Source organism: Aquarana catesbeiana, linkage group LG11, assembly GCF_042186555.1.
Source record: "Aquarana catesbeiana isolate 2022-GZ linkage group LG11, ASM4218655v1, whole genome shotgun sequence".
Taxonomy (NCBI): Eukaryota; Metazoa; Chordata; class Amphibia; order Anura; family Ranidae; genus Aquarana; species Aquarana catesbeiana.
In genome coordinates, this window is record NC_133334.1 from 13,009,518 (window position 1) to 13,028,714 (window position 19,197).

The 19,197-nt window shown below is 41.1% G+C and overlaps 1 protein-coding gene across 1 annotated transcript; it reads left to right on the forward strand.

The window, feature by feature from the left end:
- The first annotated feature begins 3,396 nt into the window (after positions 1 to 3,396).
- Positions 3,397 to 18,817, forward strand: LOC141111841 (interferon-induced very large GTPase 1-like). The gene is made up of 2 exons (XM_073603996.1): positions 3,397 to 3,547; positions 10,754 to 18,817. Exon 2 carries the CDS (start codon positions 10,756 to 10,758, stop codon positions 17,956 to 17,958), a length of 7,203 nt encoding a protein of 2,400 aa, XP_073460097.1. The 5' UTR covers positions 3,397 to 3,547; positions 10,754 to 10,755; the 3' UTR covers positions 17,959 to 18,817.
- The last annotated feature ends 380 nt before the right edge of the window (positions 18,818 to 19,197 follow it).

Genomic DNA, 19,197 nt, shown 5'->3' on the forward strand with positions numbered 1-19,197 from the left:
GACTCCTGGGAACATGGCGTCTGCCCATAAATACCCTCTCCCAGAATGCAACTCGGAGGACCACCTCCGCCGAGTTATCTCCGGACAGAAAAGCACTCATACACTTCAGCTTGTTGCTTTCCAACACTGACCCACGATGACAGCGACACCCACAGGCACAATGTGGAACTGCACGCAACACAGTCAAGCTGGAACAGAGGCTAAACTAACATTAGATTGAATCGGAACGATATACAGAACAGATGACCCACTAAATTTACCTATATGCGGTAGATTGAAAAATCTACCAGCGCTACATAATTTTGCTCAGTGTATAAACATCAAGACTGTTCACCCCTCAATTTCAGAACGGAATAATAATACTGTAAAGTCTGGGGTCCGCAATCCATAATGTGACCTGCAATTCATGAGTCCCACCCCAGGGCTTACTACTGGAAATCCTGTCCGCAAAAGGAGAAAACATGCTCAATATCTGTGCAACTGTGCAGAAATATCCACCATACATGCTTACAGGGAGAATAGAAATTGAAGAATCATGCCCCACCTGTACTAGAATAGATGTTTCAATGAGCAAATCCTTATATAGGGTACAATCAGTACAGACCTTTGACAGGTGGTTCAGGCATGTCTCCCCTAATTATAAACAGTACTTATAGCACAGAATAATGCACCTTCAAAGCAGTAAATACATTCCAGCTACAGCTCAAACATATAGAGTATTGCAGTGAAAGTGGTCACAAGTCCATGGATTCATATTATTTCCCACATTCATAATAAGACCTTGTACTTAAAGTGGTTGTAAACGGAGGAGAATCCACAGAAATATGAACAAAGCATATCCCACTATAATGTGTACTTGTCTCTATGCAGAGCACCAGGTGTCATTCCTGTCTTCTGCCTTATTTCTCTGTTATCTGCATGGGAAACTTCTGACAAGTGCCCTCCCCCTCCTAAACCATACCAGGCCACATGCCCTCAACATTACTGTCCGCATTGGGAACCAGAGCTGTCTGTTGGGGGGTGCCTAGCGATGCTAATCAAAGGGCCAGGATCACCCACCGTCAGTAGTGACCCCGCCCCTTTGTTTATTTAAGACCGTACATGTCAGACGCCGGGAGGCACGCGATGGGTGACACAATTATTTTTTCTTGGATAAGCGGCGTTCATGGTGATTGACGCTGGATTTACTTTGGGGGACATTGTTTTTGTTTTTTAAAAAAGGACTTGCCAAAAACTGTCTCTTTGTTCTTATTTATGTGTTTAAAGCGGAGTTCCACCCAAATTTTGAACAATATCTGTATGTATTCTCTTCCTTGCCTAGATGCTGACATGCCGTTTAAAAAAATGTAAATCGCCGTAATTACCTTTTATTTTGCTATTCTTCTTTGCACTTCCTGGTTCTCCTCCCGTGGGAGTAGGCGTGTTTCTAGCCTCTCCCAGACTCCTTGGAGCTAGTCTCAGGCTTCCCAGGATGCCACTGAGCATGTGCGGGAACGAGCGGTGAATGCTGGGAGCACAGCATTCACCACATCCAGGAAATAAATGCTTGTGGGCTTCAAATGCCCACAATGAAGATGGAAACTGCCTGCAGTGAATAATATAAGTTATTCTTTCCGACGAAATCTGAGACAGGCGGACATATTACACACAATATGTGAGTATGTAATGCTGAGAAGAAAAGTTTGTGAATGAACTCAAAAAAAACCAAAAAACGATAGATAGGTGGACCCCCGCTTTAAGTTTTTTTTGGTGAATGAGTAGGAGTACAATGCCCCTACTCATTCACATGGGGGGCAGGATCTGGTGGTCCCCTGCAACCACCACCCAGGGTTGTGGGGAAGAGGCCCTTGTCCCCATCAAAATGAGGACAAGGTGCTTTGGGGGGGAGAGCCTCCCTGCCCCACAGCACCCCCCATGTTGAGGGCATGTGGCCTGGTAATGGTTCAAGGGGGGGGTGCTTGAGGGCCTGGTATGGATTGGGGGGACTCCCACACCATTTTTTCAAACATGTTGGCATGGCGTTTCTCTTTAAATCCATACTAGACCCCCCCAAAAAAGAAGAAAGATTGTTCCACACCTGGATTCAATAAAAATTTCTGTTGTATTCAGGAATTTCAGATACATCTGAATTTCTGAATAATGAAAATTTAATCCGAATTTCAATTTGGAACAAAATGAACTGCATGGGCCGCACATGTCTAGTTCACAGAGCACTCACCTCTTTCTGTTAACTTGCTATGCAGTGGACACACATGGGCAAAACATTTAAAGTGGTTGTAAAGGCTCAATGTTTTTTACCTTCATACATTCTATGCATGAAGGTAAAAAACCTTCTGTGTGCAGCTCCCCCCTCAGCCCCCCTAATACTTACCTGAGCCCCAACTTGATCCAGCAATGTGCACGAGAGCCGCGGCTTTCCCGGGTCTCTGTCTCCTCCGTGGCTGAGATGGCCAATGGCTCCCGCTACTGTTAATCACAGCCAATGAGCCAATGAGGAGAGAGTGGAGGCTGGGGTAAGCCATGCTCCATGTATGAATGGCACAGGGCAGCAGCTTGGGAGCAAGCCTGCTCAGGGGCCCTAATAGTAAACTGCTTGCTGTGGGGCCTCAGCAGGAGCAAGGGACCCGGAAAGCTGACTTGGGACCCAAGAAGAGAAGGATCAGGGCTGCTAGGTTCAAAACCACCACCTTTAATATCACTTTACCAGTCTCCCAAGTCAGTAAAGCCATCTTTCCCAGATGTAACAGTCTATTTAGCAAGGTGTTACTCACTCAGTATGTTCTTCCTCACAAACAAAGGAGATCCTCTATAGGCCCAGGGGCCCATTCAATCCTAGCCACAAACCGTTCCTAATTGTCCTCTATCATCACAGTGGCACTTCAGCCCTGCAGAGAGCACTATGTCAAAGCTCCAGCACTACATCCTTACTGATCAGGGATGACCTGCTCTCTTACCCCATGCACTGGGACCCACCTACAGCTGGCCCTATTTCCACCCATTACATTGCTACAGAAAGGGCAACAATTAAGGGGCATTAACACCTGCCAACATGTCACCCCCTACAACCAACCCCTTATTTTTCTTTCCTGTGTTGTCTTTATGGTTGACTGCTTTAATGTATTTAGTACAATAAAAAGTACAGAATCTTTCCCTGTTTATTTTTTAGGTCCTGTGCCTCCCCCCCCCACTTCCCCCTCTCTCATACTGGTCACTGATGGAAAGAAAACAGCTATTATCAGATCCTCACTTCTTTCAACCTGGGCAGTTATAAAAAAAAAAAAGTTTGGAGGTGAGTGTTGAATGTAAATTAAGCAAAACCTGTGGTCTGGTACATCAGTCTGAATCTTCAATTTAAGGTGTCATCTCTCATCTCTTACAGGCCTATAGGATAGCATAGATGACCACCGTTGGAAGCGGGAAACCGCCAGGTCACAGTCTGGCCAGAAGAAAAAACCAGGACCCCCAATAAAGAGGAGGAGAAAGCTCACAGCTCTTCAGGACTAAGTACCCCTTGTTGGACAAGAATCACTACCTTCTTCTGGGCTTGGTAAGTGGGCTGGGAAAGGTGCCACCATCTGGTGTTTACTCACATGTATGCCTGATGCTATCGGCGTAGATGCGGGTGTCAGCAGAGATCTCGGCTCTGAGTGTTCCTCCTCCATCATCGCACATGGTGGAGCTGTGGGAATCTTGGAAATGACCGGGTCTGCTCCAGAGCTAAATTGTGGCCATAGATCCCGTCTGACCGATCCCCCTGACATGAACAGCTTCCCAGGGGCTTCCCCTAGCTAGGGCAGTGCTGGGTGGTCAGCTTGCAGGTTGCAGTTTGCTAAACGGAGTGGTGCGGAGTGGTGCGGAGCTCCTGGCTGACTCGGCCATCTTGGAGACTTCCGCGCATGCACCTATATGTAGATATCTTATCATTACTACCCAGTTAGAAAGTTTTTAGTCAGAAAGAATTGAATTGCATGGAGAAAAAATGAAGACATCCTGTGGTTAGAACACTTACTAATTGGTTACAGGCCTTTTCAATTTATGCAAGTGTGCATAAGTGAAAAAAGGCCTGACCTTTCCTCAGGTCTTTTTCAGCATGCGGACAATGTCCATGAGGCTTACAGGCACTTTGGTTCCTTGGTTTGGTTCAAATATGGTTAATCTTACAGACAGAAATTGGCAGTCTACCGGAGCACTTAATGGAAATCTAAGAATTTTGGCATTTGGTTAAATCTTCTGACTCTCCAGTGACAACATGTTTAGAAGCCCACAGTCATGGCTGCTTCAGTTTTGCCTTTTAATAAAGGAATCTGTTATTCCCTAAATTAATATCACTGTTGATTTTCTCAAACTTACAAATTTAGACATGAATGTACATACTGTGGTGGCTTACATCTTGCTGTGCATTGCTATCAGCAGTTTAATCCACAGGTCCCTGTGTCTGAGAAGGAGCTTTTTTAAAAAAACATGGACACCAGTAAGATTATTAAAAATGCTTCCATGGCTAAACCGCTTCCCAGACAAACAGATTAAGCACATGCTCATTGTAGTGTAGCGAGGTCCCAGGCCTCCTTTAGTCTAATGAGAACCTCCAGAGCCAGAGACAGCTGACATCCTTCTATATACAGTGGATTGCAAGGCATAGCGGGTGTAATGTATGTTAGATTCATGGGCGCCAGACACTTCTTAAATGCAAATAGATTTATTTTCTCTTGAACAGAACTGTGGGAGAGAGGGTTTAAGGCCAGGACAACTTTAGGTAGTTGCAAGGTTAATAGGCAGACTCTGAGACTTCTACAGGTAGACAGGAATGGAATCCAGCAAGACACCACATCTGCATGTGTAGGAGCGCTGTTTGCTATGGAAACAGTCTTAGAACAGTTCCTAACACAAGTGGTAACAAACTCCTTTACTTTCTAAATAATCACTTTTTGTAGACTCTCAGCCCACTGAGCTCCCAGTCTCTCTCACTAGACTTGCTGATTCACTGCCACTAAATCCTATGAGCTCTTCCAATCTTCTTACTTTAGTATCTTCCTGAAGTGTCAACCCTGCTTCCATGCTGGGTCCCTGGCTTGGCACTCCAGATACTCTTCAAGCGTCACCCCGCTGGTCTGCTCAGTCCCTGGCTTGATACACAATAATGCTCTGCAAGCTTCACCTCCACTGGCTTGGTCCCTGGCTTGGCACCTGCTGAAGTTTCTAGATTCTTCACTGTCCCCGGTTGGTGAGAATACTGCTCCGGTACTTGCTTCAGCTACTCACTGTGGTCCCTGGTAATAAGGTGGTTGGTCCCTTAGTGGCGACAGCTTCCCCTCTACCTCCGACCACGACAGGTTCTCTGGCCGGCAGAACCGTCACTTCTGGTTGGACTGCAAGCCGCAATCCCAACCCTACGCTGCTCTCTTGTTTCTGGATAGGCCCTCAGACAGCCTAGAAACCAGATATGCCTGGGATAGGCCCAAACTCTGGTATAGCAGCCCGGGCAGCACAACACATGTCCACCCAGACAGCCGTCCAGGTGGCACAGAACCCTGATCACCTGACTCCACCCAAATATATAGGTTCTCCCAGCAGGCCAAGGGATTCAAGAAAACCCCTGCCCATTGGCTGAGACACCCCATATACTCCTAATCTGTCCTTGCTTTGCCCTTGTCTTATCTAATGTCACCAGATACCCGGCCATCTAGTGTCAGAAGAGAGAAGTGCAGCAATTCCAGACTTAGGGTGAAACCAATTAATCCCTAACAATGAGCCAAGGTAACTACACCTGGCAGGTAAATTTAGGAGCAACCCTGCCTAAACATCAGAGTGCTAGATCAGGTTTCTATATAGGTTTTTACCTGCCTCGTTATTTGGGTCTGGGTTGTTTCTGGATGGACAATTTGAAGACTGTGACTGCTTTACCAAACTTTGTTTTCTGTACACTGAGCAAGGAAATTGGGGAAGGGAGGAGACCCTTTTCTCCACCCCTCTTTCAGTAACTTCCACCTTTCACCGCTAGAACTAGTGCATAAAAATACAATTCTAATAAATATAAGACTATTTACCCCCTCTCATTCTCAAAGCCTATAATAAGGCTTATCTGTGGGTACTGTAAATATCACCTAAACTTGCACTGTTTGGGAGATATTCACTATATACGCTTTTGCTGACGTCATCGGTGCACTGAAGAAACTATCCGCTAGGATAGTTAGGAACTATCCGCTAGGGATCACTCTTTCGCACGTTCGCTGAATATCGAACATTATGGGGCATTCGCGGGCAATTCGAGCGCCCGTGGAATGCCCCATAATGCACTGCGAGATCGCAGTGCATTGATGTCCGATGATTGGCCAAAGCATGCAATCAGGCCCCACACTATGTAAGGCTGCTTACAGAGCAGCCATGTATAGTATAATGAATGAGAGAAGCAAAATGAAATTTTGAAAGGAAAAAATTTAATTTAAGACTGCTCACAGCTGTAATGTATTGTCGGACCTCGGCAATATAGATAAAATTCATTGAAAAAAACAGCATGGGTCCCCCCCAGTCCATAACAGGCCCTTCAGGTCTGGTATGGAGTTTAAGGGGAACCCCACACCAATTTTTTTTTCAAAAAAAGGTGTAAAATCCATACCAGGCACTTCAGGTCTGGTATGGATCTTAAGGGAAACTCCACGCCAAAATGTAAAAAAATGAACTGTACCAGGCCACATGCCCTCAATATGGGGAGGGTGCTTTGGGGTCCCCCCCAAAGCACCTTGTCGCCATGTTGATGGGGACAAGGGTCTCATCCCCACAATACTTGCCAGTGGTTGTGGGGGTCTGTGAGCGGGGGGGGATTATCAAAATCTGATAGCCCCCTTTAACAAGGGGGCCCTCCAGATCCTGCCCCCCCTATGTAAATGGATATTGGGTACATTGTACATCTACTCTTTCACCCGAAAAAGTAAAAATGACAGGAGACAGATTTTGACAATCCCCCTATAAAAAAAGTGTCCCGTGATGTCCATCCATCTTTAATCACAGCGCCGATGGTTCAGAGAAAAAAAACAGAAAAACTCTGCCTCCATGGGAGGCGTCCCGCCGGCTGCAGCCTTTTCATGATGACAGCTGTTATATCATAAACGGCGGGGCCACCCGGTGATGTAAACAGGTGACCCCGCCCCCTCCGGCGTCACATGACATCATGAGGGGGCGAGTCACCCAGTTATGTCACTGGGTGGCCCCGCCCTTTGCTATATAACAGCTGTCATCAAGAAAAGGCTGCAGTCGGCGGGCGTGGAGGCGGAGGTTTACTTTTTTTTCAGGTCCGTAGGTGCTGTGAGTGAAGATGGATGGACATTGCAGGGCACTTTTTTTTATTTTTTAAGAAAGAAATTGTCAAAAACTGTCGCGGGACACTTTTTTTGGTGAATGAGTAGAGTTATAATGTACCCCATACCCATTCACATAGGGGGTGTTCGGGATCTGGGGGCCCCCTTGTTAAAGGAGGCTTCCAGACACCGATAAGCCCCCTGTCCGCTGACCCCCACAACCAATGAGCAAGGGTTGTGGGGATGAGGCTCTTGTTCCCATCAACATGGGGACAAGGTGCTTTGGACCCCAAAGCCCCCTTCCCATGTTGAGGGCATGTGGCCTGGTACGGTTCAGGAGGGAAGTGCTCTCTCGTCCCCTCCCTTCACCTTCGGCCTGTCAGGTTGCATGTTCGGATTAGGGTCTGGTATGGATTTTTTTTAGCGGTTTTTGTTTATTATCTTGTTTTTGGTGTGCCATGCTTATAACCGCAGCTTTATTTTTTCTTTTTCCAAGCGCAGTTTTTTTCTTTTTGAAATGACAGAATTAGTAGGCCCAATAAGCAGAAAATTAAAATAATGTACCATGGCCCCTTCTGGGTGTTCCTTCTTAGCCATCGATTCAAAAAAAATGTAAAAGTATTAAAAATACAGGCAAGAAACTGACAACCCCATTGGGAGACATGTCTAAATATAAAATCCCCCCTCAAACTAAAAACCCAGAGGATTAAACACCCCTGGCCATAAAGGAAGCAGTCTAAAAATTTGATTTTTTTCTACTTACCTGTAAAAATCCATTTATTTGAGTACATTACAGGACACAGAGCAGCCATATACATTACTATCTGGGTTATATGCCACCTATAGGTGAATGGACACTGGCAGAATAAAAAAGACAGGAAGTCCCCCTCTATATAACCCCACCCATACAGGAAGTACTTCAATTTTTCGGTCAGTGTGTTAAAAGGTGGATGGTCACTTTTTACTCTCTATAAGTTTTCTAAGCTAAAGGTCCCGAGCCGGTTCTTGAGAATCAAGGGACAGCTTTTTCAATCGGATATACCAGAGCTTCACAGGTTGCCACTGGAGTCCTCTTCCACTACTTCATGATGACATCATGGAACTGGTGGATGTTGAGACCTTGCGCTCCTCCACCTTACGTTGGAGGATACCCCACAGATGCTTAATAGGGTTTAGGTCTGGAGACATGCTTATTTGGAAAGACAGTGGTCATCTTGGAGGTGTGTTGCAGCTCAGTTTCAGGGTCTTGGCAATCTTCTTATAGCCTAGGCCATCTTTATGTGGAGCACAATTCTTTTTTTCAGATCCTCAAAGAGTTCTTTGCCATGAGGTGCCATGTTGAACTTCCAGTGACCAGTATGAGAGTGAGAGCGATAACACCAAATTTAACACACCTGCTCCCCATTGACAGCTAAGACCTTGTAACACTAATGAGTCACATGACATCGGGGAGGGAAAATGGCTAATTGGCCCCAATTTGGACATTTTCACTTTTGTTGCCAGCGGTTTAGACATTAATGGCTGTGTGTTGAGTTATTTTGAGGGGACAGCAAATTAACACTGTTATACAAGCTGTACACTCACTACTTTACATTGTAGACAAGTGTCATTTCTTCAGTGTTGTCACATGAAAAGATAGAAGAAAATATGTACAAAAATGTGAGGGGTGTACTTACTTTTGTGAGATAGTGTATTTAAAGTACTGTGGGATATGTAGTCCTTAAAATGAACATAAACAGCAGAGGAGAAGCAGAGAATCCAGGAAGTTGAGGAAAGAGATGGCCAGCAGACAGGCAGCACTCACAAAGAATTTTCAAGTAATCTTATATTGGATTGCCAAAAATAACTATTGCTTGTATTTCAATTACTATGCTAATGTTATAAAATTTAATTGTGTGCTGTGACCATAGATTTCCTTTAAGCTCTGTAAAATCAGGACATTCCTATGCCTGCTGTCTACTATTAGTTTACTTTATTTAAAAAATATTGTTCATGATTCTGCCATGACCCTGCTATAGGGCCATCTATACAGTATCATACTTATCAACAGTCTATAATATGTCTCTAGGTTTCCTGGGAACATTTTGGGTTTTAACAGTTAGCATTTGTAGTAAAATCCTCAATTATCCGATTATTTTTGGTCCTAGCATTGTGTCAGTGGAAGGAGAAATGCCTCAGCATTAGTGTCAGTGGGAATAAGAGTTCCCTGCTGTCAGGGAAAGTTGGAATACCCCCTTACACTGTAGTCAGTGGGGGTAGGAATGCTCAGTACAGTGCTTTAAACCATAGCTAAATAAAGAAAAATAGAGCTAAATTAAATAGTAAGCCAGAAGAATAATTAATAAAGTCTTAAATAGTTATAGTAATAGTTATAAATAGTGCAAAATCTTCCGGTGCCAGTTCCACCTCCCCAGCAGAAAGCTCCATAGAATATAGTTGCTATCAATGTATGAGCAGTGGTCCAATATGACCTCAACAAAGTCACAGCTACAGCTCTGCAATCTGCTCCCTGTTAAGTGGGAAGAATGGCATGGGATATTACTGATTTAAAATGGACCTTGCAGTAAAAGGCAAGGTCCACTGATATTGTTAAGACCTCCTCCATCTTAATGTTAATAGTTCCAAAATGTACATGTAAAGAAAAAAGTTAGATTGATACTTACCTTTCCCCCATCTATCGCCTATGATGCCTAGGTGAGGATGATGTCACACTCCTGGTTAGCTCCTGGGGGATATAGAGCAGCCAAGATCTTGAGAGAAGACACTTGTGTAATGAACTGGAGTGTCATCTTGCAAAATTTTGCTTGCTCTGCATTCCCCAGGAATCTTTCCAGAAGGACAGTGATGTCACGTCATGCCCTGCGATGCAGAAGACAGAGGTAAGGTGTATAGATAAATATAACCTTTTTCTTTACAGATACATTTTGTAATTACTTACATTAGCTGATTTTTAAAGAAGAAGGGGCCCTGGGTATTTCATGGGGACCTTGCACTGTACTGCTTTAAAAGGTAAGAAAACGAAAGAGTGAAGTAATGCTAAAAAAAACTGAACCCCCCTTCTTACCCCCTGCACATTGCTGGTCCCATGTCTGCACACTCAGAATCTCTACTACATGGCTCCTGCAGATGTGTAGCATCATAATGCAGGCTATGGTAAGCATTATGTATTACAATGTAACCATTGCCTACATTATGAAGCTACACACAGATTATGCAATGAAGATTTTGAGAGTTTAGCCTCTATAGTGACGGGGGGAGGGGCGCAACAGGAGAGTGGCATGAGACCAGCAGGGTCTGAGGGGGTTGTTTAGAGTTAGATCACTATTTTTTTGAAAAGTTGAACTTACCCTTTAAAAAAAGACATATATTCCAATTCATAGACAAATTGTCCCAACATATGAAATGTGTGCATATTTTCATTGAAATGTATTTCCTAAAATATTTTTTTATTGTATTTATAGAGATGTCAGGCTATAAATCCAGTGGCAGTTCTGCCGATATCGATCTTACCAATAAACTGAAGGAGATAGGTTTGGATCCTGCGTACTGGCTTTCCATCTTAGAAGAATGTTTGGGCATACATAATATTCAATCATTAAACTATATTCAGCCTGAAGAATGCTCTGTGATAGAGGAAAATATTCGCTATCCATGGGAAAAGGGGGCATTACATAAATTGTTTAATATACCTGACAGCAGTGTAAAAATTGCTGAAGTGCAAGAAAAGAGAAACCAACTCATAAATGAGAAGAATAAACAAGCCCTTAATGTACTAGCAGAGTTAAAAAAAATGTCATCTGAAGGTAAATGTCGACAAGATGACATTGTTAAAAAGTGTGTAAAAGAAATGTGGGAGATTCTGGAAGTTCCTTCTGAATACTCTGCACTCCCTGAGAAATCATCGTTGGACCTTATAAACTACTTTGAAAATCAGATTTCCCTCAGAGAGGAGTCATTTTCCAAAAAAGAAAACCTAACGGATGAAGAGGTCATTCAACATTCATCTGGAGGTCTAGCACTAGAGGGAATTTTCCAAACCAAAAATGAGGAAGATTTGTTTAAGAAACGTGAACCACTTCTGTGTATCCCAGAGGGCTTCAAACTTGTTGGACCTGAACAAAGTCCTATTTTTGAACAAAAAGAATTTTCCTCTCAGAAAGATGAATCAAGTTTTCATAGAACAGTTGAGAAAATCGGGTTAAGTTTAAGTAGCTCAATTACTGCAGGTTTCATGGGATTTGGTCTAAAAAGTAGTTCTAACTATAACAAGTCTGTAGAATCTGAGCACACAAGTAAACAGTCAGATCAACACGGCTACGTTTGCACCACCAGATATAATTACGTTCCTTTAGCATCCTGTTACTTCAGTAAGGATCAGCTGAGACTTTCTCCCTCTGCTCTAAATGCATTACAGGAGATAGAAACATTAATAAAAATTGATTCCAATGCACCAATTTTGTCAACAAAATGTTCCGATTTTTTCCAGAGGTTTGGCTCACATGTTAATCTTGGGCCAATACACTTTGGTGGGATATTCTGGTGGAAGGCATCCATGGAAGCAATAGACAGCAACAAGATGGAAGAAGCAAAAAAGATGACATCTGAAGCCCTGAATATATATGTGGGTGCCAGTTATGCTGGATGTGGAGGAGATATTGACTGGTCAAAAACAAATACACAGGGATCTGTGGACATTACAAAAACATCCAATCTTAAGAAAGATGTTCAATTGTCTGTTACTAAAACTGGGGGCCCATCAGAGGCCGATTCTCTCCCACAATGGAAATCTGGTTTATTAACCAAGAACAAAACCTGGAGTGTCATAGATCGTGGATTTCAACTGATACCAGTGTGGGAGATTATTGCGGACAATCACAATGAGTTTACAGAAAATTTAAAACTTGGTTCCTGTTTGATTGACCATTACAGGTCAGAGACTGGTCTCACCACAGAAATGATGATTGGAGAATATTTACCAAATGCTTTAGAAAAAGCAAATTTATTCTTGCAGGGTGTGGAGTTCTGGAACACAAGTAATGCAGAACAATACTTACAGGAGTTAAATGACTTGAAAGTGGAACTCTGTAAAACATCAGGATGTTACAGTGCTTGGAAAATTATTTGTCTGTCAGATAAAAACCTGCAAGCATTTTTAGTAAGTGTTGTTGAAAAATTCAAAGACAGTCCTACAGAAGACACAAATCTTATAAAAGTTTTACTGAAATCCTTAGTGGAGCCTCACATTTATTCCATCAAAACATTTCCAAATCGTTCACATATTATGAGATGGATATATGACTCTGACAAGGTTGAACCTGAAAGAATTACTGTTTCCGATTTCAAAGAACTTCTTGGTATTTTGGAGAGTTCTATTAATGACATTCTCCAAGTTACTCTCAAAATGAACTCATCCATCGATGCCCAACGTCAAGTAAAGAGTAAAGCTACAATGAACATTAGTCTTTCACTATATTCCTTTCTAAGCTCCCTAAGGAGAACCAATCAAGTGGACACAGAATTACTGATGCTCTGCATTGCCAACAACTCTGGATACTGTATTAAAAACTACAACTTTAAAAATCTTTTAGGATGTAAAGAAATTGAGTTTCTAAAACATCACATGCGAGAAACCTATAAGGAGTACACAGACATCAGATGTCAGTGCTCTGATCGGGCTCAAGCATTCGTCCTGTACAAAGGTCTGACATCTGTAGGTGAATACCAAGAAATGTCTCTAGAACAGAAAAGAGAACGTCTACATTTTATGAAGAAACACATGGCAGGACTTATTTCTCCTGATGTTGATAAAATAATTGAACAATATGGAGGACATCATGAATGGTACAAATTAGAAGAAGACCTCAGAGCATTTAGCTATGGGGAATCAGAAAACACAGAACTGAAAAAAAATGAGATTGCTGCTGAGCTGAATAATATATGCAAGGAACAAAAAACCTCTACTAAAAATGATATGACAACTGATTACAGCAGCAGAGACAAAGACTTTTTACTACTGCTGGAGAGACTGGATCTTAAAAAGTATTACCCACAGAAAATGAAGAATACTGATTTTCATAAGATTTGTCAACCTTCTTTGGTTGAAGAACAGATTTCTGAAGAAAAACTACTTCCCCTCCATTTCCTGCAGAAATTACTTATGTTGGACTATCGTGCAAGATATGTGCAGTGTCAATGCAATAGAGAACCTGTCCATGTAAATGTGATGAGAGAAGAAGAAGACATGGACACAGCTGATCTTTTAAAACTATTTCTAGATGTTGATAAAAATGAAGATTTGGAGCAGAAAATTTCAAGTAGTGAACAACCTATTCACCCAATGGATGTCCAAATGTCAATTTTCCATTGTGCTAATGATTTCATGAGACAATATCTTTACACAAAACTTTCATTTTGTCAGTTTGCTCTTCCACTTTTAGTAACTCTACCTAGTAAAAGTACTATAGAGTTCCCACTTTGGACTTTTCAGGAAATTAAAAAGAAGTGGAAAATTAAAGGTGGAGAATCTTATGACAAGTTCATTAAGGAAACTGAGGCTCCCATTATATCCTTCATTCGTCTTGGTCCATGTTCTACCTCTAAATCACAGTTAATGAACTGGCTGATTAGTAAACAAAGGCATGATATCTTCTATCATAGACATTGCAGAGGAAGCACAGAAAATGCTTTATTGATGAATGGAATGACAGAGGTTGCCTGGTATTGTCCAGGTGGAAAAGAGGATGACACATTTGATGACTGCATTGCATTCACCAATCTACATGGTGATGCCAGAGAACATAACCAGCAAGTGAAATTCTTAGAAGAAATTTCCTCAGTCATTGTCATTCTATTTACTGAGTTGGATACAAAAGGGAAAGAACTGTTACCGAGGCTATTAGGATCCCCAAAATCACTAATTTGCCTGCGTCCAGACAAAGAAAAGTCTCTTTTAACTAAAGGAACTAAAGTACAGATAGGTATAAAAAATCAAAATGAAGCAGAATTGTTACAACAAATATCAAGTGCTATAAAATCTTTGTTGGCTATTTCAAAGGAAAAATATTCACTTGCTAAATGTGCCAGTATTGCCAGGAAACATGGATTTGTAGTGGATGAAGACAAAGAACTGTGCAAACAAGGAAAGGAACAAGCAGAGTATTTACTATCATTGTTAAAAGAAAAAAATGTATCAGCCGTGAAGGAGGAATTTCTGCCTCTGCAAGGAGATCTCTGGAAAAGTTGGTGCAAGTACGACAAAGAGGTGACCCGACTGAAGCAAAATATTAACATAAGTATTCAGCAACAGCAGAGCAACATTGAGTCTGAAAAGAAGGCAATAAGAGATAAACAACTTAAAAGGGCATCTCCCCTTAATGACTTCATGAGAACTTTCCTGGAGAATCTACATTCAGACAGTCAAGACTCAAAAATGTACTTTCTCCGGTGGTTTAGCATGTATTTAGACGACCGATCTTCAAAAAATCTTTCAGGACTCTACCAGAAATACCACGATCTGTGGTCAGAAATAAAAAAGGAAAAGGAAAAAAAAGATAATAATAAAGAGATTATAGAAAAAAAGGAGAGACAATTAGAGAAATTATCAGGTACAATTGACATCTCAACTTTTGGTCTTGAACACATTCTAAGAGAAATTGGACAGATATATGAAGCTTCAGAAACATGTGGTAGAAAAAATGAAAGTTTTTTTCAATTGCCAAAAGTTGCTGCCAATCTCATGGTCTCAGGGTATCCAATTGAGCTGATGGATGGTGATGCCGCCCATGTACCACTGAGGTGGGTTGAAGCCATTCTGGATGAGCTGATTAAAATATTGGGAGACAAAAAGCTGTATGTCCTCTCTGTATTAGGTATACAAAGTACTGGAAAATCCACTTTACTCAATGCTATGTTCGGTCTTCAGTTTGCAGTGAGTGCTGGCAGATGTACTAGAGGAGCATTTATGCAGCTTTTAGAGGTTGACAAAGAACTCAGGCAGGAAATGAACTTTGACTATGTGCTTGTTGTAGATACTGAAGGACTGAAAGCTGTTGAGCTCTCAAAAGAAACTGCACTTAATCATGACAATGAACTGGCTACTTTTGTAATTGGCCTGGGTAACCTGACATTGATCAACTTCTTTGGGGAAAATCCTTCTGAAATGCAAGACATCCTACAGATTGCTGTACAAGCATTTTTGAGGATGAGGAAAATCAAGCTACAACCCAGTTGTGTATTTGTTCATCAAAATGTTGGAGAAATAACAGCCAAAGAGAAAAACATGGAGGGAAGGAGACGGCTCCAGGAAAAACTGGATGAAATGACATTGTGTGCTGCACAGCAAGAGCAGTGTGACGTGACATGTTTTAATGAAGTCATTAAATTTGATGTATACACACATATTTATTATTTTGCCCACCTCTGGGAAGGTGACCCTCCCATGGCTCCCCCAAATCCAAGTTACAGCCAGAATGTTCAAATGCTAAGACGGATCATACTTGAATCAGGAAAACAGGAAGGCCAATGCAATATTTTGAATATCTCTACATTCAAAAGTCGATTAAATGATTTGTGGAATGCATTGCTCTATGAGAATTTTGTATTCAGCTTCAAAAATTCACTTGAAATTGCTGCATACAACAAACTGGAAGTAAAATACAGTCAGTGGACATGGAAATTAAGGGAACACATGTTGACCCTTCAAATTCAAATCCGCAACCAGATTCACAAGGATGAAATTAAGAAGGTTGAAAAGGTATCTTTAAATATGCAGTTTGAAGGAATATACAGTACAGTCCAAGGGGAAATTAAGGCATTTTTTGATGGTGAAAGGGACAGAGAGATATTAGATCAATGGAAAGCAAAGACTGAAATAAAAGTGGGTGAAGTCAAAGATGAATTGATAAAAGAGATCCTTAAAAAATCTGAAGAGCTCATCGAATCAAAAAAGAACAGTAAAACTATAAACAAACTGAGTGAGAAATATGAAGATAAAATGTTATCTGAAAGCAAGAAATTGGCCCTGTCTTTGCAGGGGAGAAATGTCACTGAAGAGGAACTGAAAGAAAAATTCAACACAATGTGGAATTCTCTGATCACTGAAGTAACCAAGGAAACATTTACTCCTAAACCGCCAGAAATCAACTGTGATTTAGAAAACGTGTTTCTCGAATGCTTTAAAAATGAACCCAATATAGCTGATACAATTAAGGATTCTTATAAATGGGAGGACTTACTACAAATATTCTCTAAATATATTGCAAGCAAGCCAAAATATCCATTCTGGAACGAAAAGCTTTCAGATGATGATCAGAAAACAATAAAACGTACAATACCAATTCTAAACAAGAGAATGGATGAATACATGGATAAAAAGCTGCGGGAAAAACTAGATTATCAGAAAGTTTACTTCCATGAGCTTCTGAATATAATAATATCTGAAATAAATATCACACTAGAAACATTTAAATTCAGGAAGGAGTTTACTTTGTACACATCACTGTTCTTGTGTCGGAAAGCAGCACACAAATTTCAGGTGATTTCTGAAGCTTTTAGAAAAGCTAATGACCCCCTTGTTTACCTTGAATGTAAGAGAAATGAATTTTGGGAAAGTTTTAAAATCTCCTGTGAGGGAAAAAAACAAATCACAACATTGGCAGATTTCCTGTGTACCAAGCTGGAAGAGGCCACCCGGCAAGGTGTCTATGAGAAATCTGCAATACACTTAGCTGAGGAGGTAAAGAGTAATAATGAAGCCTTGAATGGGAACCGATCAAAACTTGAGTTCTGTCTGCTGAGGTCACTGGCAGAGGATGAAAATTTCCAGCAGTATATAAACTATATCGATGATCCAAAATCTGCAGTCACTGACTTTATTCAAAAGTGTGTTAAACAGTATTGTGAAGACAAGAAGAACATATCAGAAATTCTAAACATTAAACTGGATGAATTTGAGAACATTATATTAAAGGCCATCAACAAATCAACTACAATAGTCACTGATAAAAAGGGTGATATCAGTGAATGGCTGGATACTTTCTGCTCTCAGCTTGGAAGTGATATGAATCTGTCAAGTCGTGATCTGAAGAGTGTGAAATATCAGAATATAACTGACATTGGGTTTTTGAAGGAGGCAATGACAAAAGCTCTGAAAACTGTGTTGAAAAAGCTCAAAGATTTATTTTCTAAATGTGATCTTACTCATCTTGTAGAAATGATTCATGAAAATCTATCTAAGCGATTTTGTGGGTGCTGGGCGAAGTGTCCGTTCTGTGGTGCTGTATGTACAAATACTTTTCCCGGGCATGATGGAGACCACAGTGTTCACTACCATCGTCCTCGTGCTTTGATAGGTTGGAAATGGAAAAACACAAATCACTTTAGTATAGAAATCTGCACCAGTCTTGTATCCAGTGATTTATGTTATGTGCTTGATAAAGACAGAAGTATTCCCTTCAAGTCATACAGAGATGGTGGACATCCTTACAATACCTGGTCTATTACTCCAGACAACTCATCGTTACTTTATTGGAAATGGGTGACTTATTTCTTCCAAGGTGACTTTAAAAACCATCACAACCTAAAATTCACAGGCCGGGGGACAATTCCATCTCAGTGGGCTTCTATAGATAAACAGGAAGCAATTGATGAACTTAAAAAAAAGATGTAAATTTCTATAAAAAAACTATCCTGACACATTGAATGGACATTTCTGACAACCAAGAGACATACTTTAACCTCTTATAAAATGTAAAGGCAGCCTAAATGATTGATTTTCTTTCTTAGATAGATTGTACATATGAAGAGATTTGGATACAGTCATGATCATTGTTGGTCTGAAGGTGACTGAAGACCTGTGAAAAGCAGCATATCTATTAGTGTACAGAATGACGCCTACAGAAGATGTTTCCTCCTCACTATTGCTCTCACACAACTCGGCATAATGAAAAATCTCCAGAAAAAAGATGATTTGCCACCAAAACAATTCTGCAGATTTAAACCTGGAAATCATTTTAATTTAGAAGAGCATTTTGAATAAAGTGGCAGTTTAGGTATGTTTTTTTTTTGCACAGTTACATTGGTCCAATGTAAGTATGTATGTGCCATAGCTGGCTGATCCCAAAGGAACCTGGAAATCTCTGGAGTAATCACCACGACTACAATGATTGCTGGTAGCTCCCGGGGTCCCGTACGAAGCTTTAGCACTACTGATTAGTGAACAGAGGAGGTCACTCACTCGGCACAGGCTCACTCAGAGAACAGTTTGCATTTTCTCAATGAAGGCAAAGTGTTCTCAGATTGGATGAGGTGGAGATTGTGACATCACCAGCCCTCCTCTCCGCCTCATCCAATCAATCCAACCTGGGCCAATGTATCTATGCAAAAAAAATGTCCATTCCTAAACTTTAGCTTTATGTAATTTAAAGAACAAACACTGTGAGGACCTATATACTATACTTATGCTTTTTTTTCTTTATTAATTGATCTGTATTAACAACATGCACAAAAATATATATCAAATAATCAAACCTGTTATCTTTGTCTTTATTTTTTAAAACATTTATTCTGCAGTTTACCTCCATAAGGCTTGTTCATAAATGAAAGTAGAAAGGCTGTCATTGCTAACCTGCTTCAGAAAATGCTAATTACCTGGCTGACCCTGGATTTACAGGAACCTACATTGAAAGAAATACAGAGACTGCTACTGCTGACCTCCTTGTGAAAATGCGAGTTGCTTGGTTGTCTCCGGCTTCGGTATTTTGAGACCCTGGGATTGATTTACTAAAGACAAGAAGGCTTTTCACTTTGCAAGGGAAATGAGGTGAAACTCTGCTGACTCCTATCGTCCAATCATGTGTTTTTATTTTCCTTGCACGTGATTGGGGCATTCTTTGAAAAAGGGAATTTG

Coding starts and splice junctions, on each gene's coding strand:
- LOC141111841 (XM_073603996.1), top strand. CDS start 10,756: ATGTCAGGCTATAAATCCAGTGGCAGTTCTGCCGATATCGATCTTACC.